Consider the following 20546-nt stretch of genomic DNA (forward strand, 5'->3'; position numbering starts at 1 on the left):
TATCCTGTTAATTTATATTTTTGGGGTGGGTGGGGGGAGATTTATAGGAATTCCCTCCAAGTACAATTTCTGAAAATCAAAGTAGTAGTTGCTTCTGGGTCAGCTTACAAAATGATGATTATTATTCAGACCAGGTTTGCGGTATTAGCAAATATTTTGTTAGTTTCCTTTAAACGAGACAGAGAGAAAGAGTGATCCTCTATATTCTCAAGGACACTCTGAAAGTCAACATACCCTCAGCTAAGGTCAGAGGCATTACAGTGGAAAACATCGCCACTTAGTATAATTTTGGTGGCACGCATGGGAATGTACAATATTTTATTGCCATCCGCATATCACCTTCCATCTCTATTTCGGCAGAGCGCTGGGATTTATACAAGCGTTATCGGTAGATACGTTCTGGTCAAAGTAATTTGCAGAAGAGATCATTTCAGTCATAATCACTGAAATGAATAAAAATTACAGATGATTTAATTTAAGCGATTGTTTTAAATTGGTCTGTGTCAGCTTGCTGCCCACCAGAATTGTAGCTCTGGAGCTTCTGCTTAGCATTTGGGATGGATAACATGCTCATTTTACTTAGGGGTTAAGGTTTTAGACCCTGGTCAGGCCATTTTCTCAAAGCAGGGTGGACATAGCTGTTCAGGGCATAGAAAGCAACGGTGAGGACAGAGTGAGGAAGAAGAAGATCCTTCTCTCCATCTTTACCCTTTCCTCAGAATGCAGAACATACCAGTGGAATTAAAATAGAAATTTCTGAGAGTTACACAGATTGCTGAAACCCTTCAGTGCCATTAGCACTAGGATAGAATAACGGAGTTGGAAGAGACCTTGGAGGTCTTTCTAATCCAACCCTCTGCTCGGGCGAAAAAAACCCTACACCATTTCAGAAAAAAATATTGTCTAATTTCTTCTTAAAAACCTCCAGTATTGGAACATTTACAGCTTCTGGAGGCAAGTTCTTCCACGGGTTAATTGTTCCAACTGTCAGGAAATTTGTAGGTTGCTTCTCTCCTTGATGAGTTTCCACCCATTGCTTCTTGTCCTGCCTTCAGGTGCTTTGGAGAATAGGTTGACTCCCTTTTCTTTGGGGCAGCCCCTGAGATATTGGAAGGCTGCTATCATGTCTCCCCTAGTCCTTCTTTTCATCAGACCAGACATACCCAGTTCCTGCAACCATCCTTCATATGTTTTAGCCTCCAGTCCCCTAATCATCTAATCATTGCACGCCTGCAACTCATAAGTACGGTCAATAGAGTTACTGGTGAATGGCATGGAAGAGAGGGTAACTAGGCCATTCCACCTTCAACCTAAAACACAACTCAAACTCTGGAGTACATTCCAGCTGTTTTTTTTACAGCATGAGGTCCAGATACCTTCGTCTCTGCAGAGTTGAGTTTGTGATCAAATGCTCTCTATCCACCGTGGGCTACTTAGGAGTGAAAAATTGCAGGCTGTGCCCATCACAAGGGAGAAGAACTTGGCAGGATGACATCTTGTTGATGTTGATATGACAGTTGATGCCAAGAGAAGAGAGATGCTGTGATAGTCCACTGAGTATTTTGACCCAATGCTGATAATGTCACGTCTACCAAACTTCTCGAGATCTTCAGGATTGGCCAAGGGACGGTTGCTTAGGAAGGACAAAGGCAGGGAAATTGGCCATGGACATTGACGTAACCTTTCGCCTTCTTCTGAAAGCAAAATATGAAAGCAAAATAGAAAAGGCTCAGAAGAAATAATTCAGTCCCTGGAATTTCTGCATTCTTTTTTATATTTTTGAATAATAAGTGCTTTTTTTGCACTCAGCCTTTTCTTCTGGTTGATTCTGCGCTTCAGGGAGAAGCAGCCTTTGAAAAGGATTAGTTTGATGAGGAGGAGAAACTTTCTGTTTACATTTTTTTTTTAAAGGTTCTCCCTAAACCGACCGGGTCCTTGGGCTATGCGAAAAAGACCATCTTTTCCATCAAACTACTATTTTCCTCCCAGTGCCGAGTGCCCGGGAGATGAATAGGGTTCGCTTATATTAGTTTTTTAGCTTAATCTCTCTTCTTGCCAGATCTTTTATCTTCCACCAAGGAAGTGAGGGCAGGAAGGGGCGGGGGTGGTGGTGGAAAGAAGAAGACTAAAGCATTCTTACAGATGCGGCGTATAAACAGAGCGCAATTCTAAGCGGGTGGAGAGATTAATAAGCGGAGTTGTTGCTCAGTTGATCGAACGGCTCAGGTTAAGCACTCTTGAGTGGTGTTTACATTTGCAGTAAACAAATGGAACAGAATAGCTTCAGGAAACAGACCGGTGACAATTAGCTCGTTTATAGTCATTCAATATTCTAGTTAGTGTCCGCTCTTCCATTTTCTTGATTAAACTTCTTTAAGTTGCTTATTAATGCAGCCCCGGTTTTCTTTCCTCCTTCTTATTCATTTTTGTCACATTCTTCGGACACCAACACAGCGACAAATCCTCTTTTGATTCATAGCAGCTCATCTGTAAAAGGCCGAGCTGTAAGAACAATCTACATGCTTCGTGGAAGAGGGAGAAATAGATGGAACAGACTCGGTGGGGGATTGCTGATAATCCTTACGTTGATAGATATGAGAGATTGCGACTCCCTCACCAGGCAGGCAGGGAACACTTGAGGGTTGTGATCCCAACGCACCCGAAGGGTCACAAGTATCTCCCAACATCAACAGCAAACTCAGCGAGGACACAGTGTTTGTCCAGCAGCTTTGGACCACATCCAACTCCTTGCAACACTTCTTCCCTAGACATTTCCACTGCATGGTTGGAAAGTACCCACTGCTATTGAAAATTTCTCAAAACGGGGCGACCATGATCCAGCTTAAAGCTGACAATAGCTCTTGTGAAGAAACCAAGCAACCTTCAGCAGAGAACACGAGGAGGAGAGAAGGGGCTGAGTGAGGACAATTAACCAGGGGAAGAGATGCTGTGGGTGCTCTGTCACTGGAGGTTTTCAAGAAGAGACTTGGACAGCCATTCGTCTGGAATGGTAGAGGGTCTCCCTGCTTGGGCAGGGGGTTGGACTAGATGACCTCCGAGGACCCTTCCAACTCTTGTTTTTCAGCCAGCCCTTTCAAAAAGTCATCTCAGTCGCTCCTGTCATTTCAGAAAGGTTCCCAGTTTTCAAATTTTGGGGGTAACTCTGGAGAATCTTAGGATACGGATGAGAGAAATGAATCCCGTTCACCAGTGTGGAGGCAGATGGCTGCTTAACAACAACAACAACAACAACAACAACAACAACAACAACAACAACAACAACAGCAGCAGCAGCCTTGGGTGGAAAGAAGGCAATTCTGCTTTCCTTCATGCAGATTTCATGCGTTCCATTTCTTCCTAGCCTTGCAGGGAAGAATCGGAGCCCGTGAGCCACAGGCCTTGACAACGAAATAGATTACGGCCCTCCCAGCAAAGCTGCTTTACCTTTGAGGTTTCTCCTTTGAAAATGTCAGGCCAAGTCACTCTCCCACAACACACACACACACACACACACAGACACAAACACCCATTTCTTTTCCCAGCAGAGAAAACCCTTCTAAGCTGGTTGGCATCGAGCCGACTTAGCGGAGAAAGTTACCATCCCATACCTGCGTGAAATGCGGGCAAGGAAGATATTCCAATCCGGCTGCGTGTGAATTCCATCAGGGTCCTTCCGTCTGCTTGGCTGCTGGGTGTGGTATTGTGAATGGGTTGCCAAGCAGATGGGTTGAGAAATACACAACCCATCTGTCTCCATCATGCTCATTTCCTCCTTTATTAAAATGTTAATGAATACAGTTTTTATTTATTGCGGGGTGACACATGCGGTATCACTCCCTGGTGGAAAAATGTTCCATCAGTTTTAACTATGTGGACACACAGAGAAAAGCTGCTTTCTTTCCACAGATTAAAAACCTCTCTCCTCTCAGGCTTGTGCCAAGGCGAGCTGAATTGAGAAGCTGCAGGATCTAAAAACTCTAGTTTTTTTTTTAAAAAAATGGTATTTTCAATCAATTTTCAATCAATTCGTGTGCATTCGGGAACTGAGCCCCATACAAGCCATGGTTAGGTAAAAGTAAAGGTTCCCTTCGCATAAACGTGCCAGTCGTTTCTGGCTCCAGGGGGGCTGGTGCTCATCTCTGTTACAAAGCCGAAGAGCTGTCCGAAGACGTCTCCGTGGTCATGGGGTCAGCATGACTAAATGCCGAAGGCGCACGGAACGCTGTTCCCTTCCCACCAAAGGGGTCCCTAATTTTCTACTTGCATTTTTTTTTACGTGCTTTCGAACTGCTAGGTTGGCAGAAGCTGAGACAAGTGACGGGAGCTCACTCCTTTACGTGGCGCTGGGGATTCGAACCACCGAACTGCCAACCTTTCTGATCGACAAGCTCAGCATCTTAGCCACTGAGCCACCACATCCCTCTTAGACATGGTTAAGGTGCTACTTAACAACATGTAAAGAATGCAATGTAAAGTAGGGCTTGATTTTTGGCAAAATCCTAGGCGTACACATACATTCACTGCATGCACATCCATGTGTACGCATTTGCACACAGAGTCTTAACCCACTTTTCCATCCTGTGCCCATCATCAAAGAAATCCTATCTTATGAATGAATAGAGTAACTGATGAGAAAGGGCTGTGGAAGAGGAATAAAAGAGATACTTTGGTGGGCTTGGAGTGGGATGTGAACGGGGGCTCCTCTGGAATATATTTTCTGGAAGATAAAGTAAATATTCTAGGGATGTAATGATGAAGGAGACGGTTTTAAGCAAATATTCTAGGAATGAGATGACGGAGATGTTTTTAAGCAAAGATGAAATAAAACTAATCAAGGAGAGAGGCAACCTGGAATTAAGGAGAAACTTCACAATTGTTCTAATTGTGAGGACAATTAACCCGTGGAACAGCTTGCCACCAGAATTGTGTTTTCATTTCACTCTTGTAAAATTCAGTTGTGCTTTCTAGCAGGAATCTGGAAGGCAGATAAAAACTGGAGTGTTTGTGTGAATATATGGTTTAGTGTGAGAGCATGCATGGCTTTGCTTTAGGCCCAAAGGAGTGTGGGGAAAGGGACAAATTATCCAGTTTGAAACCATCTTCCTGTTAATAACTTACTGCATCTCCATCCACCTCCATGTAAAGCAATTATAGAGACTACCTTATTTTGGCAAAAACAATTTTTGTTGGATGTCTTTAGAAGACGCTAATGGAAAAACAAAACCCACAATGTTGATCTTTATGAAAACTATCTCCATCTGCACAACAATTCAGGTATTTGAGGAAAACTCTTTAAGATTTAAGTGGTTGTGCTGTGCTTGTAACTTACATTAAAAAAAAAAAACCCCACTCCTATTATTAAGAGGTAATATGAGAAAACATCATTAAGAAGATTAAGGTTCTTCAACTTCGAAAAGAAGAGTTAAGGAAGGATTAGATGGGACATATAGCATGGAGTAATTGTAAAGTGGATTAAAAGGTACATTTTAATTGAATTTTAATCTGTTACTTTACATGAAGATGTTTTATTGCCGATGGAGGACATTTTTATGAACACTTCTTTAAGCAAAGAAGGGGAAACCGTTTTTTCAAACTATAAAACATATGTCTGTGTTGTTCGGTCAAGCCTGTTGCATTCAGTGTTGGACTATCCCCTATTACATTATTTTAAGCAGCAAAACAGCTGATCAATGGGTTAAAAGGGGTGGGTGGGTATTAATTGACTAAGTCCACTCCAAAGAGTGTTTACTTGTAAGCAAGATACATTGATTTGAATTGAGCCTGTATCTTCTCAGTCAATATATTCAGCATTGGGGTGTAACTGCTCTGTCTTTATGGTAATATAGCTAGGTCTAATAAGGCTAAATCACTTTGTCAAGAACCCTGGCCTAATGGGAGAATGGATTGAGTTGGGGGGGGGAGAACCTTTGATCTCTTGATAGCTTTAATTTAGAAGTCATTAATAGGGGAATTCCAGTTGGTCTTTGAATACTTGGACTTTCCTCCGAGATGTTTGAGGCTGAGGGAGAGGTCAATTGTGTCATATGTCATGAGTCCCTGTGTGTCCACAAGAGATCTAAGTTCAGCCTATCTTAAATGCCTCTCTTATCTCCCGCTCATTTCCTTTAACAGCCAGTTGGCCAGATTCTTGTAGAGAGCATTATTGCTTCTTGTAATAAACTGTTATACTCATTTGAACTGACCGAATCTCCTGATTTCCCCGGTGATTGACAGGTACCCTGTAATGTCTGGTAGGGTTAGGTCCATCTGTGGAAAATAACGGTGACAACCGTAGCAAGGGATGGAACTGGGGAACGGAGTTCTTCTTACCTATCGATTTTGCGGGAGTCTGGAAACTGACACTTGGACAGAAAAAGCCTACTTGATTAATCACATCCTGGGCCAGATTCGTGACTGATGGTCTCTTTTTCTCTCCACTAGATTCTCCCTGGAAAGTTCATCTGTCCAATATTGATCCTTCGTTGACCAGCATTACTGTGAGCGGGTTAACCCCAGCCCGTACCTACCAGTTTAGAGTCTGTGCTGTTAACCAAGTGGGCAAAGGGCAGTACAGCCTAGAAACCAGCAGGTACGCTGAGATGACATCTCTCGAATTCAAGTTGATTGAATTTTGTTGGGAATCAATGGTTTGTCCAGTGAAAAGCAGTCCACTGATGTTTGTAGAAATCTCAGCCAAAATGGTGTAGATTCAATCAACATATCTTGGTTTTCCTAGTCATTTGTTTCTCCAAGCACCAAAAACTATGGCTGGAAACTGTTATGATCTGAATGATGTGCCCATCTTTGCTACTTCAACATATATCCAAGAGAAACATGTGATGGGCGCTTGAAAGAGAGAAGGTGTAAATGCAGATTATGAAGTAAGAGAAAGGTAGCTACCTCTTTTGGCTATGTTTGGAGATTCCTCCCCAGTATTTCTTCTAATCTTCTGAAGATCCTTTTGAGAGATTAGGGGAAGATAAACTTCCTGCTCCAATGCTCTAAATTCTCTCTGAACCTGGGTGGATTTTCAGGGAAGTTGGCTCTTTGAGCCTTCAAGCGCCAACATGAGCTCAGAGTAAACAGAGAAATTACTTCAAATCTCTCTTAAATGACCTTAAATTTTATTTTATCATCTGCTTAACTGCTCCAGCACATTAGTTGTTCCTACTGTAATCACACTGGAGAAGCCAAAAAAAACACAGCTCCTCAACCACCTCTGATTAAAACTCTCTGGTGCTATTACTCAAAGCAGAAAGGAGCTTGGGATTTTGAACTGGAGAAGTGGTGTGAGCACCTCGCCTTGGGTGAGGTTGAGGGGACAGAACTGAATGAGCCAATTTGATCAGGGTTGCAAATTTGGGGCCAGCGTGTGACCTCATTCAAGCCTGCCATCTTGATCGGGGCAAGCTGCACAGTTGAGTTAGGTCAAGAAACTCTTTCTGGTATTGCCCTCCTAATGCCTGGTTTTTCTATTACATTGAGTTGTTACAATTATTTTGAGTATGTCTACAGCAAGTTAGGCCTGATGCTTTCTAATTTAGCCTCTGTGAAGCAAAACAAGAATTTCTTTTTTTTTAAATTATTTTTAAGTAAAGGCACGAGTAAAGATCTGTGGTTGTCGTTTTGCTTGACTTTTCTTCTGCTCAGATTGATGTTGCCAGAAGAACCTCCGAGCGCTGCGCCTAAAAACATCGTGGCTAGCGGACGGACAAATCAGTCCATCATGGTCCAGTGGCAACCACCTCCGGAAAGCGAACATAACGGTGTTCTCCATGGCTACATCATAAGGTAAAAGGCCCTTCAGTGACCTGGAGAGGCTGAAGCAATGGACTCCGCTTGCCTATCGCCCCAAACCTGTTTTGACAAGGGCTTGTGGGATACTTGCAGTGCGTTGATCCAAACCCAAAGAAACTACATTATGGTTTGGCATGGGATGGAAATCTCGTCTGACTATTTTAATAATGGAGCAATGTTTCCCTTCTCAAACTGAAAGAGCTTTGGTCTCCTCTGGCAAACAATAATGATTCTTTTTTGTCTTTAAAAAGGAGCAATAACCAGAATAGAATAGAATAGAATAGAATAGAATGGAATGGAATGGAATGGAATGGAATGGAATGGAATGGAATGGAATAGAATTCTTTATTGGCCAAGTGTGATTGGACACACAAGGAATTTCTCTTGGTGCAAATGCTCTCAGTGCACATAAAAGAAAAGATACATTTGTCAAGAATCATAAGGCACAGCACTTAATAATAGTCATAGGGAACAATGAACAATCAAATCCTACTAGGAAACAGCCCATATAAATCGTAAGGATACAAGCGACAAAGTTACAGTCATACAGTCACAAGTGGGAGGGGATGGGTGATAAGAAGTGATGAGAAGATTAATAGTGATAGTAGTGCAGACTTTGTAAATAGTTGGACAGTGTGGAGGGAATTACTTGTTTAGCAGAGTGATGGTGTTTGGGAAAAGCTGTCCTTGTGCCTAGTTGTTCTGGTGTGCAGTGCTCTATAGCGTCATTTTGAGGGTGGGAGTTGAAACAGTTTATGTCCAGGATGTGAGGGGTCTGTAGGTATTTTCACAGCCCTCTTTTTGACTCATGCATTATACAGGCCTGGTTACAACTCAGGTTTCTTGAGAGAAGCCCCAATATCCTTGTCTTCCAGGAGACTGGTTAGCCAGTTTTGCTTCCTTTCATTCTATAGACTCAAAATTTATCTCATGAACGGTCTAACTCAGGAAGGGCACATCGTTGGGTCAGCTGTGCCTATTCCTCAGCTGATCTTGGCTGATAGAGGGCAAGCCACCAACTTTCCTTGCATTTTTGGGTGCTTTCATCTCAGCAGGATAATGTCACCGTCCTGATCTTTTCTGCCAGAGGTGGTTCTCCCCTTGCTACTTTCTCTGCACTGGTCTTCCCTGAAGCAGGCCGCTAGCAATTGGACAGGTTCTCAGGACCAATTTAAAATAACTTGAACCACAAAGTGTTTTTTCCTGCTTGCCAAGCCTCTCTTGGGATGAGAAGCGAAACATCTTCAAAGAAAAAACAACAGAAAGTCCAGTTGTTTCTTGAAAAAGCACCTTTGGGACAACCATAACCTGGTTGACTGAGAATCTCCATAGATATCCATCACTGGAGGTTTTCATGGATAGATCGGAGAACCATTTATCCAGAATAATATAGGGTCTCCTGCTTGAGCAGTGGGTGGGTCTACAAGACCTCTAAGCTCCCTTCCAATCCTATTTTTTTATGTTCTGTGTTCTACTGTGTTGAAGAAACTCTTCATCTTATTCCTGCTTTGGGCGAAACAAAGATCACAACAAATTTACTTATTTGAATGCAGTGGAAGAACAATAAGAAGGCTAATCCTGTTAGTAGCCTGAACTGGCAACTTTTTAATCATTTATGGCGTCTTCAGAATTTTCCATCAACTTTTTCACTTCCAGGAAAGCCTTATTACTTCTGTGATTGTTAGCATTCTGCTTTCGGCATGCATCCTGGGGATAGCTTCATCACATCCACATTCTTCGTTTTAGGAGGCCAAGTCTACGGAATAAACAAGGAAAGTGATTTAAAGCTGCAACCTGATCGAATATAATATTTAAGAGTGGCAGAGAGGAGGAAGGAAGCAAATGGAAGTTGGACACTAAATCAACATTTTTATTAGACAGGCTTCTTTCTACAGCCTGTAAAACAGGATAAAACCACAAGTTTTGTTCTAGTCCTGGACATGTATTCATAATGAGATCAGAACATAGGCATTTTGGCAATCAGAGAAGAATCACTGCAATTCTGTCTTTGCGAGTTTTTAAATGTGTTGATAATAATCTTGCAGATAATTTGTTGATATCACTATTACAAATAGTTCTTGCTGTGCTGGCGGTAATGACGATGTTTGCAGAGTTAATCCTATTCCCAACAGAAATATGACTTTTTTTTTTCCCCCTCTTACCACCAAACAGTGTGCTGTCTAACAGAATAAAGCGAAGTTTCTAAAATAGCAGAAGAGTTGTCCAGTTAGAGAATCCCATTAAATTAAGAATGAATAAAAGTTGTTTCACCAACCTCTAAATGCCAGCTGAAGAACTGAAGGTGCCCTATCAACAACTTTTGATAGTTGTTGCCACATCAATCCTGGCTTGTTCATGTAATTAGGGCTTAAGAAAAGGAAGGGAAGAACCTTCCCAATGCCAGAGGGCATCTGCACTTTTAAGACTGGGTCTACATTCAAGACTTTTCCAAGAGTGACCTTTTTCTGGACCTCCACAAGTTTACATTGCGTGGACTTCAACTCCCAGAATTCCCCAGCCTCTGGGAGTTGAGGTCCATACATCCTAAATTCTTAGGATCTAGGGAATTGGGTCAATGTCTAAATGGACCGGACCTCTAGTTATTGATTTTTAGGCAAGTAATCTTAGAAGGGAGGTGTTACCACCACCCATTGAAATCGCTTAGGAGCCCAACCAATGGGTTTCCTTTCCTTTCCCTTCAACTGCCTGCAACCAAAAATTGTTTCTCTATATAGATATCGCCTAGCAGGACTTCCTGGGGAGTATCAATACAAGAATATAACCAGCGCGGAGATAAACTACTGCTTGATCAAAGACCTCATCATCTGGACCCAGTATGAAATCCAGGTGGCGTCTTATAACGGAGCTGGCCTGGGAGCCTTTAGCAGGGCAGTCACCGAATACACATTGCAAGGAGGTGAGTGGTTGTCTTCCAGATCTCATTTGTGGGGAGTTTTGAAATGGCCTCAATGATGAGTTTCTATGAGTATACTACAGTTTGCCTGTGGGGTGAGGTGTGAGTGTGGGAGGGTATTTCCTGGATATAAGAAATGATCATAGGTTTCTTTTGTGCAGGAGGAAATAAGAGTAAACACCTCCCAATCTAGGGGAAGTTACAAGTAGATTGGGCTAATTATGACTAATATAAGAAAGTGAGATTGAGAGAAGTTTTCTTCTTCAATGTCGAAGCGAGGTGTAAAGTTATGTGATCTTAAATACAGGAGATTTGTCAAGGGTGAAAATGTGTCATGAGGGGAAAGCATAAACAGTTGTCCAAAATGAAGGACAGGAGGGTTCAGGAGCTATCGATGGAAGCCCAAGCTGAGAAACGAATCAGAGATGAAATCTCTGAAGTAGAAATTATAAAGACAGGCCACTAAGAGTCTCAAAGGTGCTTTTTCCAAAAGCCAATTGGACCTTCTTGGTTTTTAATTTGAAATTTGAAAAAGAATGGAAGACGCTTCTCAGATGAGAAGTGAAACATTTTTCAAAGAAAACAAAATCAAAATCAAGTCCAGTTGCCTTTTGGGAAAAGCTCCTTCGGGACAGTTGTGACCTGGAGGATGGAGAATTTCCATGGAGAGACCACAAAGAGGTCCTTCAAGCCAGATGCAACTCCCTCTATCACCCAAGAGCAAGTCCTTGTTGATCTTGTCCCCATCAGTGACATCATCCTATCACTGGATGGGCTGGTCTGGATGGGAGCCTGAGATAGGACCTCTGAACCTTCAGATGTTGCCCGCTGCTCAAACCTTCATTAAGTCTTCACCATCCAGATGCTCTCTTGATTGTCTGCATATTCATAAGCAGCCTGGCACACTTAACCTTTGCTTCTCCCTTTTTCCCCATAGCCTTCCAGTTAATGGCTCTCATCCACATTACCCTTTGGACTTCCTAATGCCACATTTTAGCGTGGAGTGCAAGCAGTTGAATCTTAATATAGTCCCAGATTTGTGTACCTCGTGCGCAGAAGCGTAGTAGGAAGCCCTAGAGTGCTAGCTTTGCTTTGAGGAAGCAACACGTTCCTGAATGTTTTCAGAAGTTGCTGAGAAAGTTGTTCTGGACTGGTTTGGAATGGCCTACATGAGGGAAGAGGGACCTGCTTCCCTGGATGAGTTAGAGTGTGCCTCATGATTCCTCCGAGGTGGAGATGTGGAGGTCAGGTGAAGTTGTCTCATGGACCTGTTCCACATGCTCATCCATGGGGTCTTTAATGAAATGCTTCCTTACTTTCCACCCATTCCTCCAGGTCCTTCTTCTCATCAATCCCTGAAAAAAAATGGGGGATCCTCCCCTTTAGCTTTCATAACACTTCAGCAACAGCACAAAGGGACTGAAAGTTATAAGAGGTTACCTGAAGGATACACGGCTTTAATGCTATTTTGAGAATTATGAAGGCTTTATCAAATTAATGGGAGTTAATATCCCATACCTTTTTCTAAAAGACTTCCTGGGAATGACAGACCTCATTAGAGGTGGAATCATCAGGGGACTCCAGAAAATCTTGTAAAGATGAATCATACATGTTGTAACTCCAGGAATCAAATCATCTTGTGGAATTAAAGTGATTAATGGTTTCTGTTACAGTCCTCTTGTATAACCATAGCTCATCCCTCTTTTCGTAACACAAGGACTAAGTGAGGATGGTAATTCCAGGGAGAAATCTCGATCACTTGTGTGCACAGATGGTCTTAACATTTATTTATTTGTCAAATGTAGATAGCCTGCCGTCTCACAAACAAATGAATCTCGAATATCAGATTGCATAGATAGCTCCCACCACAGAAAGCAATGAAAGTATGTTTTTAAAAAGAACAACATACGTTCACTTGAATATCTTATTGAGGATTCATTCTCATGTTTCAGGTATGAGTGTCAAGTTTCCAGTGATGAAATCCATTTAAAAAGAAAAGAACAAAGTCCATCTTCCAAGACAATTTATTTTATTTAGGAAAGCATCAAATTGGCAAAGTCCGTGATAATTCTGGATCTGACAGAACCCAGAATTACTCCACAATATTTACAAGCTAGAAATAACCTCCCAAAGTCACATTCTCCAACAGAAGTAATTCAACGTTGCTTGATGTCATAAATCTCCACCCCAAGGGCCCTAAGCATGGACAGCTCGTTTTCCCACAGGAAGAAGAATCACCTAGCTTAAACAACTCTCTCTATCTCCACTCCTCCCCTGTTAGGAATGTGGCAAGCCCGAAACCCTTTCTCCATGACTGCCAAAGAGAAAGTCAGAAAAAGTATATATACCAAGCCTAACTAAAATGGCTGCACATATGTCAATTTGGGGCTTGACAACTAGGAGAACTGGCAGTCCAAGTAGATGTATAAAATGTATTTTTCTCAATTGGGGAGAATTGGGGGTGGAGTCAAGCAAGTCATCAGCCTGGAGTCGTTATGTTCCCACAAATGTTCACAAATTCCGACCGGTTCTGCAGAAGCGGTAGTGGAAATTTTGAGTAGTTTGGAAAACCGGCAAACTAGCCCCACCCCCATCTCTACTCTGCATCCTGAGTCCCAGCTGATCGGCGGGGTCTTCTTTGGTTGCCCTGAACAGGAGAACGGATCTCGAAAGCAGGTTAGTGGGGTGGGGAGGAAAGGGGGATTTTGCAGTATCCTCCCCCTGCCATGCCCAACAAGCCATGCCCACAGAACCAGTAGTGAAAAAAAAATCGAATCCTACCACTGCATAAGGTGCTGCCTTGGTGTCTCTTCCCCTTCCCTGCTGTTCTTCTCCTGCCCTTATTACTGAACCTTCATTTACATTGTGGGATATTTTTCCCCCTCTGCGATAATGAGGAGAAAAGATTCACCCATCACTATTAGCGATTCTGTCTCGGGGGAAAAGCTTGTCGGTGGAATAACAGCGGCCCAAGAACCATTCCATCTCTTGCTCCCTCCGCGGAGGGATCCCCAGAAAATGAAAAATCACCCAATTAAGTTTCTTTTCTTTTTCTAAGTCGTTCCCCCGCCCCTCCCTCCCTCCCTCCCAAGATCAGAGACATAAATCACCAGTCTCCTTTTCCACATTCAAAAATATGGGATTCAAAAATATTTTACCACTCGTTCTGTGGGCGTGGCATGGCTTGGTGGGCGTGGCTTGGTGGGAAGGATACCGTAAAATCTCCATTCCCTCCCCACCCCACTAACCTGCTTTCCAGCTCTGTTCTCCTGGGCAGAGCAACCAAAGGAGACCCAGCCGATCAGCTGGGACTCAATGGGAGGCAGAGAAGAGATGGGGTTGGCGGGGCCAGTCAGAGGTGGGATTGGCTGGTTCTCCGAACGACTCAAAATTTCCACTACCGGTTCTCCAGAACCGGTCAGAACCGGCTGAATCCCACCTCTGTTTGCAACCTTTGAACTGTGAGCGACCGTCAAGGGCTTAGTTTTCCTTTTGTTTTCTTTTTCTTTTTTTCTTTTTGGACTTCCTTCTCCTCTCTTTCCGCCTGCTCATCTGCCTGTCGTTTCGCATGGTCGTCTCCCCGGCTGGTTGTGCGCAGTGCCCACCGCACCCCCCCAGAACGTCCAAGCGGAAGCGGTCAACTCCACCACCATCCAATTCTTCTGGAACCCACCTCCGCAACAGTTCATCAACGGAATCAACCAAGGATACAAGGTTTGGATGAGTCCATGTGCGAACGGGTTCCGCCGGAGCTCAGGAAGCAAAGAGACACCCCACAAACAGGGGTCTTTTCTTGGGTGTCAACGCAGAATTTATTTAATAATTGAATTTCTTTGCTACCCATCTCATTTCGAAGCGACTCCCAGCGGCTTACAGCCTTAAAAGCATAAAACTATGAGATAAAGGTTTCCCAAATGATTTTTAAAAATCCAGCTACAATCAAGATCAAATGATGGTTAAAAGCTGGGATAATGCTTGACTTACAGCCATGCATTTAAGCTAACATTCAGAGTTACCGTGGCATTGAAAAAACTGCCTTTCAGCCGATCCTCCCACTTATGGCGGGAGCTTTGGTGGCGCAGCGGTTTAAGTGCAGTATTGCAGGCTGAGAGTTCGATCCTGACCAGCCTTCCCGCCTTCTGAGTTCTGAGGGCAAACGAAGGGCCCAGATGTCAAACTAAATTCATACGATTCCACCCTCTCTGAGTTCATTTTATGATGCTTGCCTTACTTGGAACCTGATTGATGTCATGTTTGTGAAGTGAATCACTGCAGTTAAGTTAGTAACCTGGTTACTAACCCGGTTAAGTGAATCTGGCTTCCCCATGGACTTTGCCTGACAGAACTTCACCAAAGGGGATCATGTGACCCCGGGACCCTGCAACTGTCATAAATACATGCCAGTTGCCAAGCTTTTTAATTTTGATCACGTGACCATTGGAGGTGCTACCACGGGCATAAAGCGTAATCAACAGGTCATAAGTCACATTTTTCCGTGCCATTGTAACTTTGAAGAGTCACTTAATGAACTGTTGTAAGTCGAGGATCGGCTGCCTTCCCTGGCTTTGAACCCGAGGCTGGGTGAATAACAAGAAACTCGGTCCTGACCTGAAAGAGGAACCCAGCTGAATAAAAGACACCCCCCCCACTTTCCTCCCTCATTTTAGTTATTAGCGCTGATCTCTTTAGGAAAAAAAAGAAACTCCCAAAATGTCTACATTTTCCTATATTGTTAGGCTGTTTCCAGAAGTTGTTTTTATATTCAATTGTTGTTTAAATGGCAGTTCTCTTAGAAAACGTACAAAGTAAAATGTACACAGGTTGATATGCAATTGTCAAGAGCTACTGAAATCTTGGCTTTTAACTGTCAAGATTTTTCTTCCTCTTTTTCTTTTTTCTTTTACCTTCTCGTTTCCTTACTTTTTCATCTTTTTCTTCTTCTTTTTTTAATATCTGAAGCAGCTGACAGATCGTATTTATTTCATAGTCTGGATTTTTTTTTTAAAAATGCACTATAATAGGGAAAGTTGCAGGGAGGACGTTTCTATCATATTTTTATGTAGCACATAATTTGTATAATGATTTATAAATTGCCACATTTCATGCGTTTCCTTGCCTGACTGATGTCATTCATTGTGTGTTTTTCCTGGCAAATGCACTCAAGCTTCTCTTTATGGAAGCTTCGAAATATTCCACTCAAAAGAAATGTAAAAGCTTCTCTTTACAGAAGCATCAAAATATCCCACTCAAAAAAAATGTAAAAGCTCATTGGTGACCCATTGGTACATTTTCAATCTGTTTTATAGGTATAATTTTGCTAAACTGAGCATGTCTCTCTCTGCCATTACGAATTGGAAAATGGGGTTGCTTTGTTTTACATCTGGAAGCTTTTATTTACTTATTTGTATCCCACCTTGTTATTTTTGTAAACAACTCAAGGCAGAGTTCCTATCCTATCCTCCTGCCTCATCCTATTTTCTCCGCAACAACAACCCGGTGAGTTAGGTTGGGATGAAAGAGAAGGATTGTCCCAAAGTCACCCAGCTGGCTTTCATGCCTAAGACTGGACTAGAACTCACAGTCTCCCAGTGATTATCCCAAAGTCACCCAGCTGGCTTTCATGGCTAAGATGGGACTAAAACTCACCATCTCTTGGTGATTGGACTAGAACTCACCGTCTCCTGGTGATTGTCCTAAAGTCACCCAGCCATTTTTCACGCCTGAGGCTGGACTAGAACTCACTGTCTCCCGGTTTCTAGCCTGGGAGTTCAAGTCCACAGGCCTTAAAGTTGCCACGGCCAGACGCCCATGCCCTAATGGATCAGGCTACCTTATGCATGCTTAGCTGAGAATACCTAGCTTGCAACCTTGAGGGCATCGCATTGGGGTTACAAGCCTAGCATCGTGGTTGCGAAAGATAGCATTTCTTCAGCCAAATCCTCCGCTGCAGGGCCTCTCGGTGGCTTAGCCTTCTTGCAGACAACACAGTGAAGCCAAAACAGAACAATCACCGTTAAATCGAAGAGGGATGTGGGCAGCCCAGCTCCCATTTATTTTCCATTTTCCGTGAGTCTGCCAATGGTAGTTCATTGTATCTCGGAGCTAGCTTATTAAGTCGCATGATAGAATTCTCTTTAGAAGAGATTTTAATCCAGAGGCGAACAAGGGAGATTTTAATCCAGAAGACGGAGAAATGGAGAGCACTGTTCTTAGGAGGCAGGGTTAATATTAAAGTCAACAAGTTCAACTACCTCAACTTTGATCTAGTGTTGAAAAGGATAAATTAGATTACAGAGTCCAATGCACTACAGAATGTACGACTGCTTCACATCATGGGGCTGTTTTCTTCATATGATCACTGTTATCTCCCAGGCATCTCCTTCTCCTGGACCGTAGCGGGAACCATCCTCTTCCTTTTGTTAATCCTGCTTCTCCCCGTAACCCCTGAATGGTTTTCTTTGCTGAGGTGGACTCTTATGTTCTTGACATGCCTGTGATTTACACAATAAGGACAATTAATCAGCGGAAGGGCTCGCACTCCATCAACTGGAGGTTTTCAGAAAGGTTCTCGAGGCAGCCATTTTGTCCAGAACGGGATGGACTAGAAGGCTTCTAAGGCTCCTCTCAACTCTATTATTCCACTAGTAAGCAGAAAAGGAAATGTGTACATGGTTCTGTATGTCCTTAAAAGTAGCTTTAAGTCCTTGGGGATTGGGGTGGCGGCAGTGGTGGGATTCAAATTTTTTTACTACCGGTTCTGTGGGCGTGGCTTGGTGGGTGTGGCAGGGGAAGGATATTGTAAAATCTCCAGTCAGAGGTGGTATTTGCCAGTTCTCCAAACTACTCAAAATTTCTGCTACCGGTTCTACAGAACTAGTCAGAACCTGTTGAATACCACCTCTGGGTAGCGGGATCGCTTTCTGTATTTAGGTTCATTGCAGACTCCAAAATCTGCCCAAGATGACTCAGCTACATTAATAAGAATCTCTGAGCTAATCCAAGCTCTGCTGTCTATAGCATTGACCAGTGAATGGTAGCGCACCCTCAAAGGATGTCACCTCTCTTTGATTCCACCTTTCCTCCATCATCCAGCTCTTGGCATGGCCAGTTGATGCCCCAGACGCTAAGACCACCATCACCATTCCTCCAGATTTTCATGGAGTCCACAGAGGATACATAACCAACCTGAAGAAATTTACGGCTTACTACACCTCGATCCTTTGCTTCACCACCCCAGGCGATGGACCACCCAGCCCACCACAGCTTCTGCAGACTCACGAAGACAGTAAGTATACCCATCGTCTTTCCCAGTGTCACACAGGCATGCATCGGGTAGTCAAATCTTCCAGCCTGTTGGTCGATGCAGTTGATCCGGACCAAGAGCTCAGCCAAAAGCAATCTCTCTAGCATTTGTTTAAGGACTCCTGATTAGGGGTAGACCTCTGTTTAACTATAGGTAGTCCTTGACTTACAAACATCCGTTTAGCAACCATTCAAAGTTACAACGGCACTGGAGAAAAGGGGCGTACGACCGTCGCAGCATTCCCCTCAGTCACCTGACCCAAATTTGGGTGCTTGGCATCTATTTACAATGGTTGCATCATCCTAGGGTCATGTGACCACCATTTGCAAAGTCCACAGGGAAAATTGGATCAGTTTAACAAGCCAATGAAGTTATTTAGCTTGATAACTGCAGGGACTTGCTTCCACAACCATGGCAAAAAAAAAAGAGAGAGAGAGATTGTGAAATCAGGTGTGATTCCTTCAACAACTGCCTTGCTTAGCAGTGGAAATTCTGGTCCCAATTATCGCCGTAAGTCAAGGACTACCTCCAACGCTGACAGCTTACTCCAGAGATATTTCTCCTAAGATCCGCTCTCTGCAACCTCAAGCCCATTCAATCTACTCCTGTCCCCTGTGGCATCAGCCAACAAATGTTTGTACTCTTAAATACATAAATTTTCAGATATTTACAGAGTGAGCCTTTTAACTATCGCTTCTGCAAATTTAGAGGGACATCCAGTTCCTTCAATCTTCTTTCTTAAGCCTTTATTCCGCCCCCACCCCCACTCCCCCAATGCCACCAATGATCTTCTTAGCCAGCCTCTGAGGTCATTCTGTTTCTCCACAAGAGATACGTAGCCTGCCAATGAACAAGGTTTATAGCCTTCCTAATTAGGTGAAAACCTTTCCTCCGTTTGATTAACCTGCGGCGAAGGATCACTGCAGATCTGGAAGGGGAAAAAAAGGGAGTCTGATCTAGGGGAATTCTTCCATGTTGGAAGAGAATTGGCTGCAGGGTTATAAGCAATGTACAGCTATGCTTTCTGGGAATTGGTTTGTAAATTATTGGAGCCTTATGAATGATTGCCCTGCTTCTAAGAATTAACTATAATTAAAGTGTTGTGTTACCTACACAAGCAGACCGACAATAGACAAGTTTGTCCATCTTTTATAGTGCAGATCAGTGTTTCTCAACCTTGGCCACCTTAAAAAGTTTGGATTTCAACTCTCAGAATTCTGGCTGGGGGATTCTGGGAGTTGAAGTCCAAACTTATTGAAGTTGGTAACGTTGAGCAACAACGGTATAGATGCTATAATGGCTATTGGCGGTTAGAGAGACAAGATGTCTCAAAAACATACAGCTATTATGCATTCAGATCTCTTTCCTCCCGCCAATCTCCTGGATCTTTGGGGCTGAGTTCCATGATGGATTGCTGAACACCAGGAAGAGTCGATCTGGGCAGACAGAGCCTGATTGAGACCCCGTTTAAGGACCCATTAAGGGCAGCTCCAGAGTTCTCTTGAGATACAGACCAGATAAATGAATCACCAGGTTGAATTATTGATTCATATTAGCCAAGCAGAAGGAACCTTCAACACTTCGAAGACAACACTGAAACATCAAGAGGGCCTTTCTGAAATCTCAGGGCTTCCCTCTGGAGGATTCAAGTCGGCTGGTTATAAAAATAAAATAAAATAAATAAAAATCCAGGTTAGAGCATTTCAACCAGCAGATACCCCTGGGCATTACATACCGAGGTCTGGTCCTGTCCAATCCACGCTGAGTTATAGCAGCATTTCTCGCTGATCTCGGTATATTTCACAAGGATTTCTGCTTTGCAGCATTTGTCACACAATCGCCTTGCAGCTTGCCAACGGGAACAAGCCCATCTCGTACATATCTTATTTTATATTTGGGGTTGAGAGCGCTGGAAAATGCAGAAGTTTGGCAGGACGAATTAGAGCTGTCTGCCTGTCAACACACATGCAAGATTTGCAACCTCGATGGGCCTAAGATACAGGGATTATTCTCAGCTGTGTGCAACCATTCTAGAGTAGTAACTCATTCTTGAGCTCATTCACGAAATCTGGGGGTGCGGAGAGGATAATTAATGCCTGCCTGATCAAGGAAGCCTCCTTCGCACAACCCAATTAACAAGGTCAAGGAAGGCTCTCATTGCCGCCGTGGCCCTATGTTCCTAAACATGGCTTGTTTTGATCTCAGTTAGTTGTCTTATAGGCAGGAACAACCTCTTTGGACGAGCTTCGGATCTGTTCTATTCTGTAAACCCAGAAAAGGAAATAATCTGATAACCAAAGAAGGCTTGTTATGGCACTTAAGCTTACTCGGGTTTTCTGAAATCCAGATCGGCAAGGGTGAATGTTTGCTCTGGATTAACGTCCTCAGACATCCATCTGCTTTGAAGTCTTCAGAACTGCCTCTGACACACATTAAACCAGCAGTATTGATCCAGCATTTTTGACATTCATCTAACTAGCATCCCGCCAAGCCAGTTATTCTTAGCTGGGTTTATTTTGTTCTTTGCCACTG

At 43.2% G+C, this 20546-nt stretch overlaps 1 protein-coding gene across 2 annotated transcripts in view; it reads left to right on the forward strand.

Annotated features, from left to right (window-relative positions):
* Window positions 1–20546, forward strand: part of SDK1 (sidekick cell adhesion molecule 1) — a 367483-nt gene that overhangs the window by 229196 nt on the left and 117741 nt on the right. For both annotated transcript variants that reach the window (XM_087912912.1, XM_087912913.1), the window contains exons 15-19: window positions 6442–6589; window positions 7651–7791; window positions 10533–10714; window positions 14310–14425; window positions 17804–17996. In XM_087912912.1, the coding sequence (XP_087769038.1) occupies window positions 6442–6589; window positions 7651–7791; window positions 10533–10714; window positions 14310–14425; window positions 17804–17996 (780 nt within the window). The remainder of the gene's footprint in view (window positions 1–6441; window positions 6590–7650; window positions 7792–10532; window positions 10715–14309; window positions 14426–17803; window positions 17997–20546) is intronic.

This window comes from Pseudonaja textilis, chromosome 14, assembly GCF_049901715.1.
Source record: "Pseudonaja textilis isolate UNSWEBS1 chromosome 14, rPseTex1.2, whole genome shotgun sequence".
NCBI classification, from domain to species: Eukaryota; Metazoa; Chordata; class Lepidosauria; order Squamata; family Elapidae; genus Pseudonaja; species Pseudonaja textilis.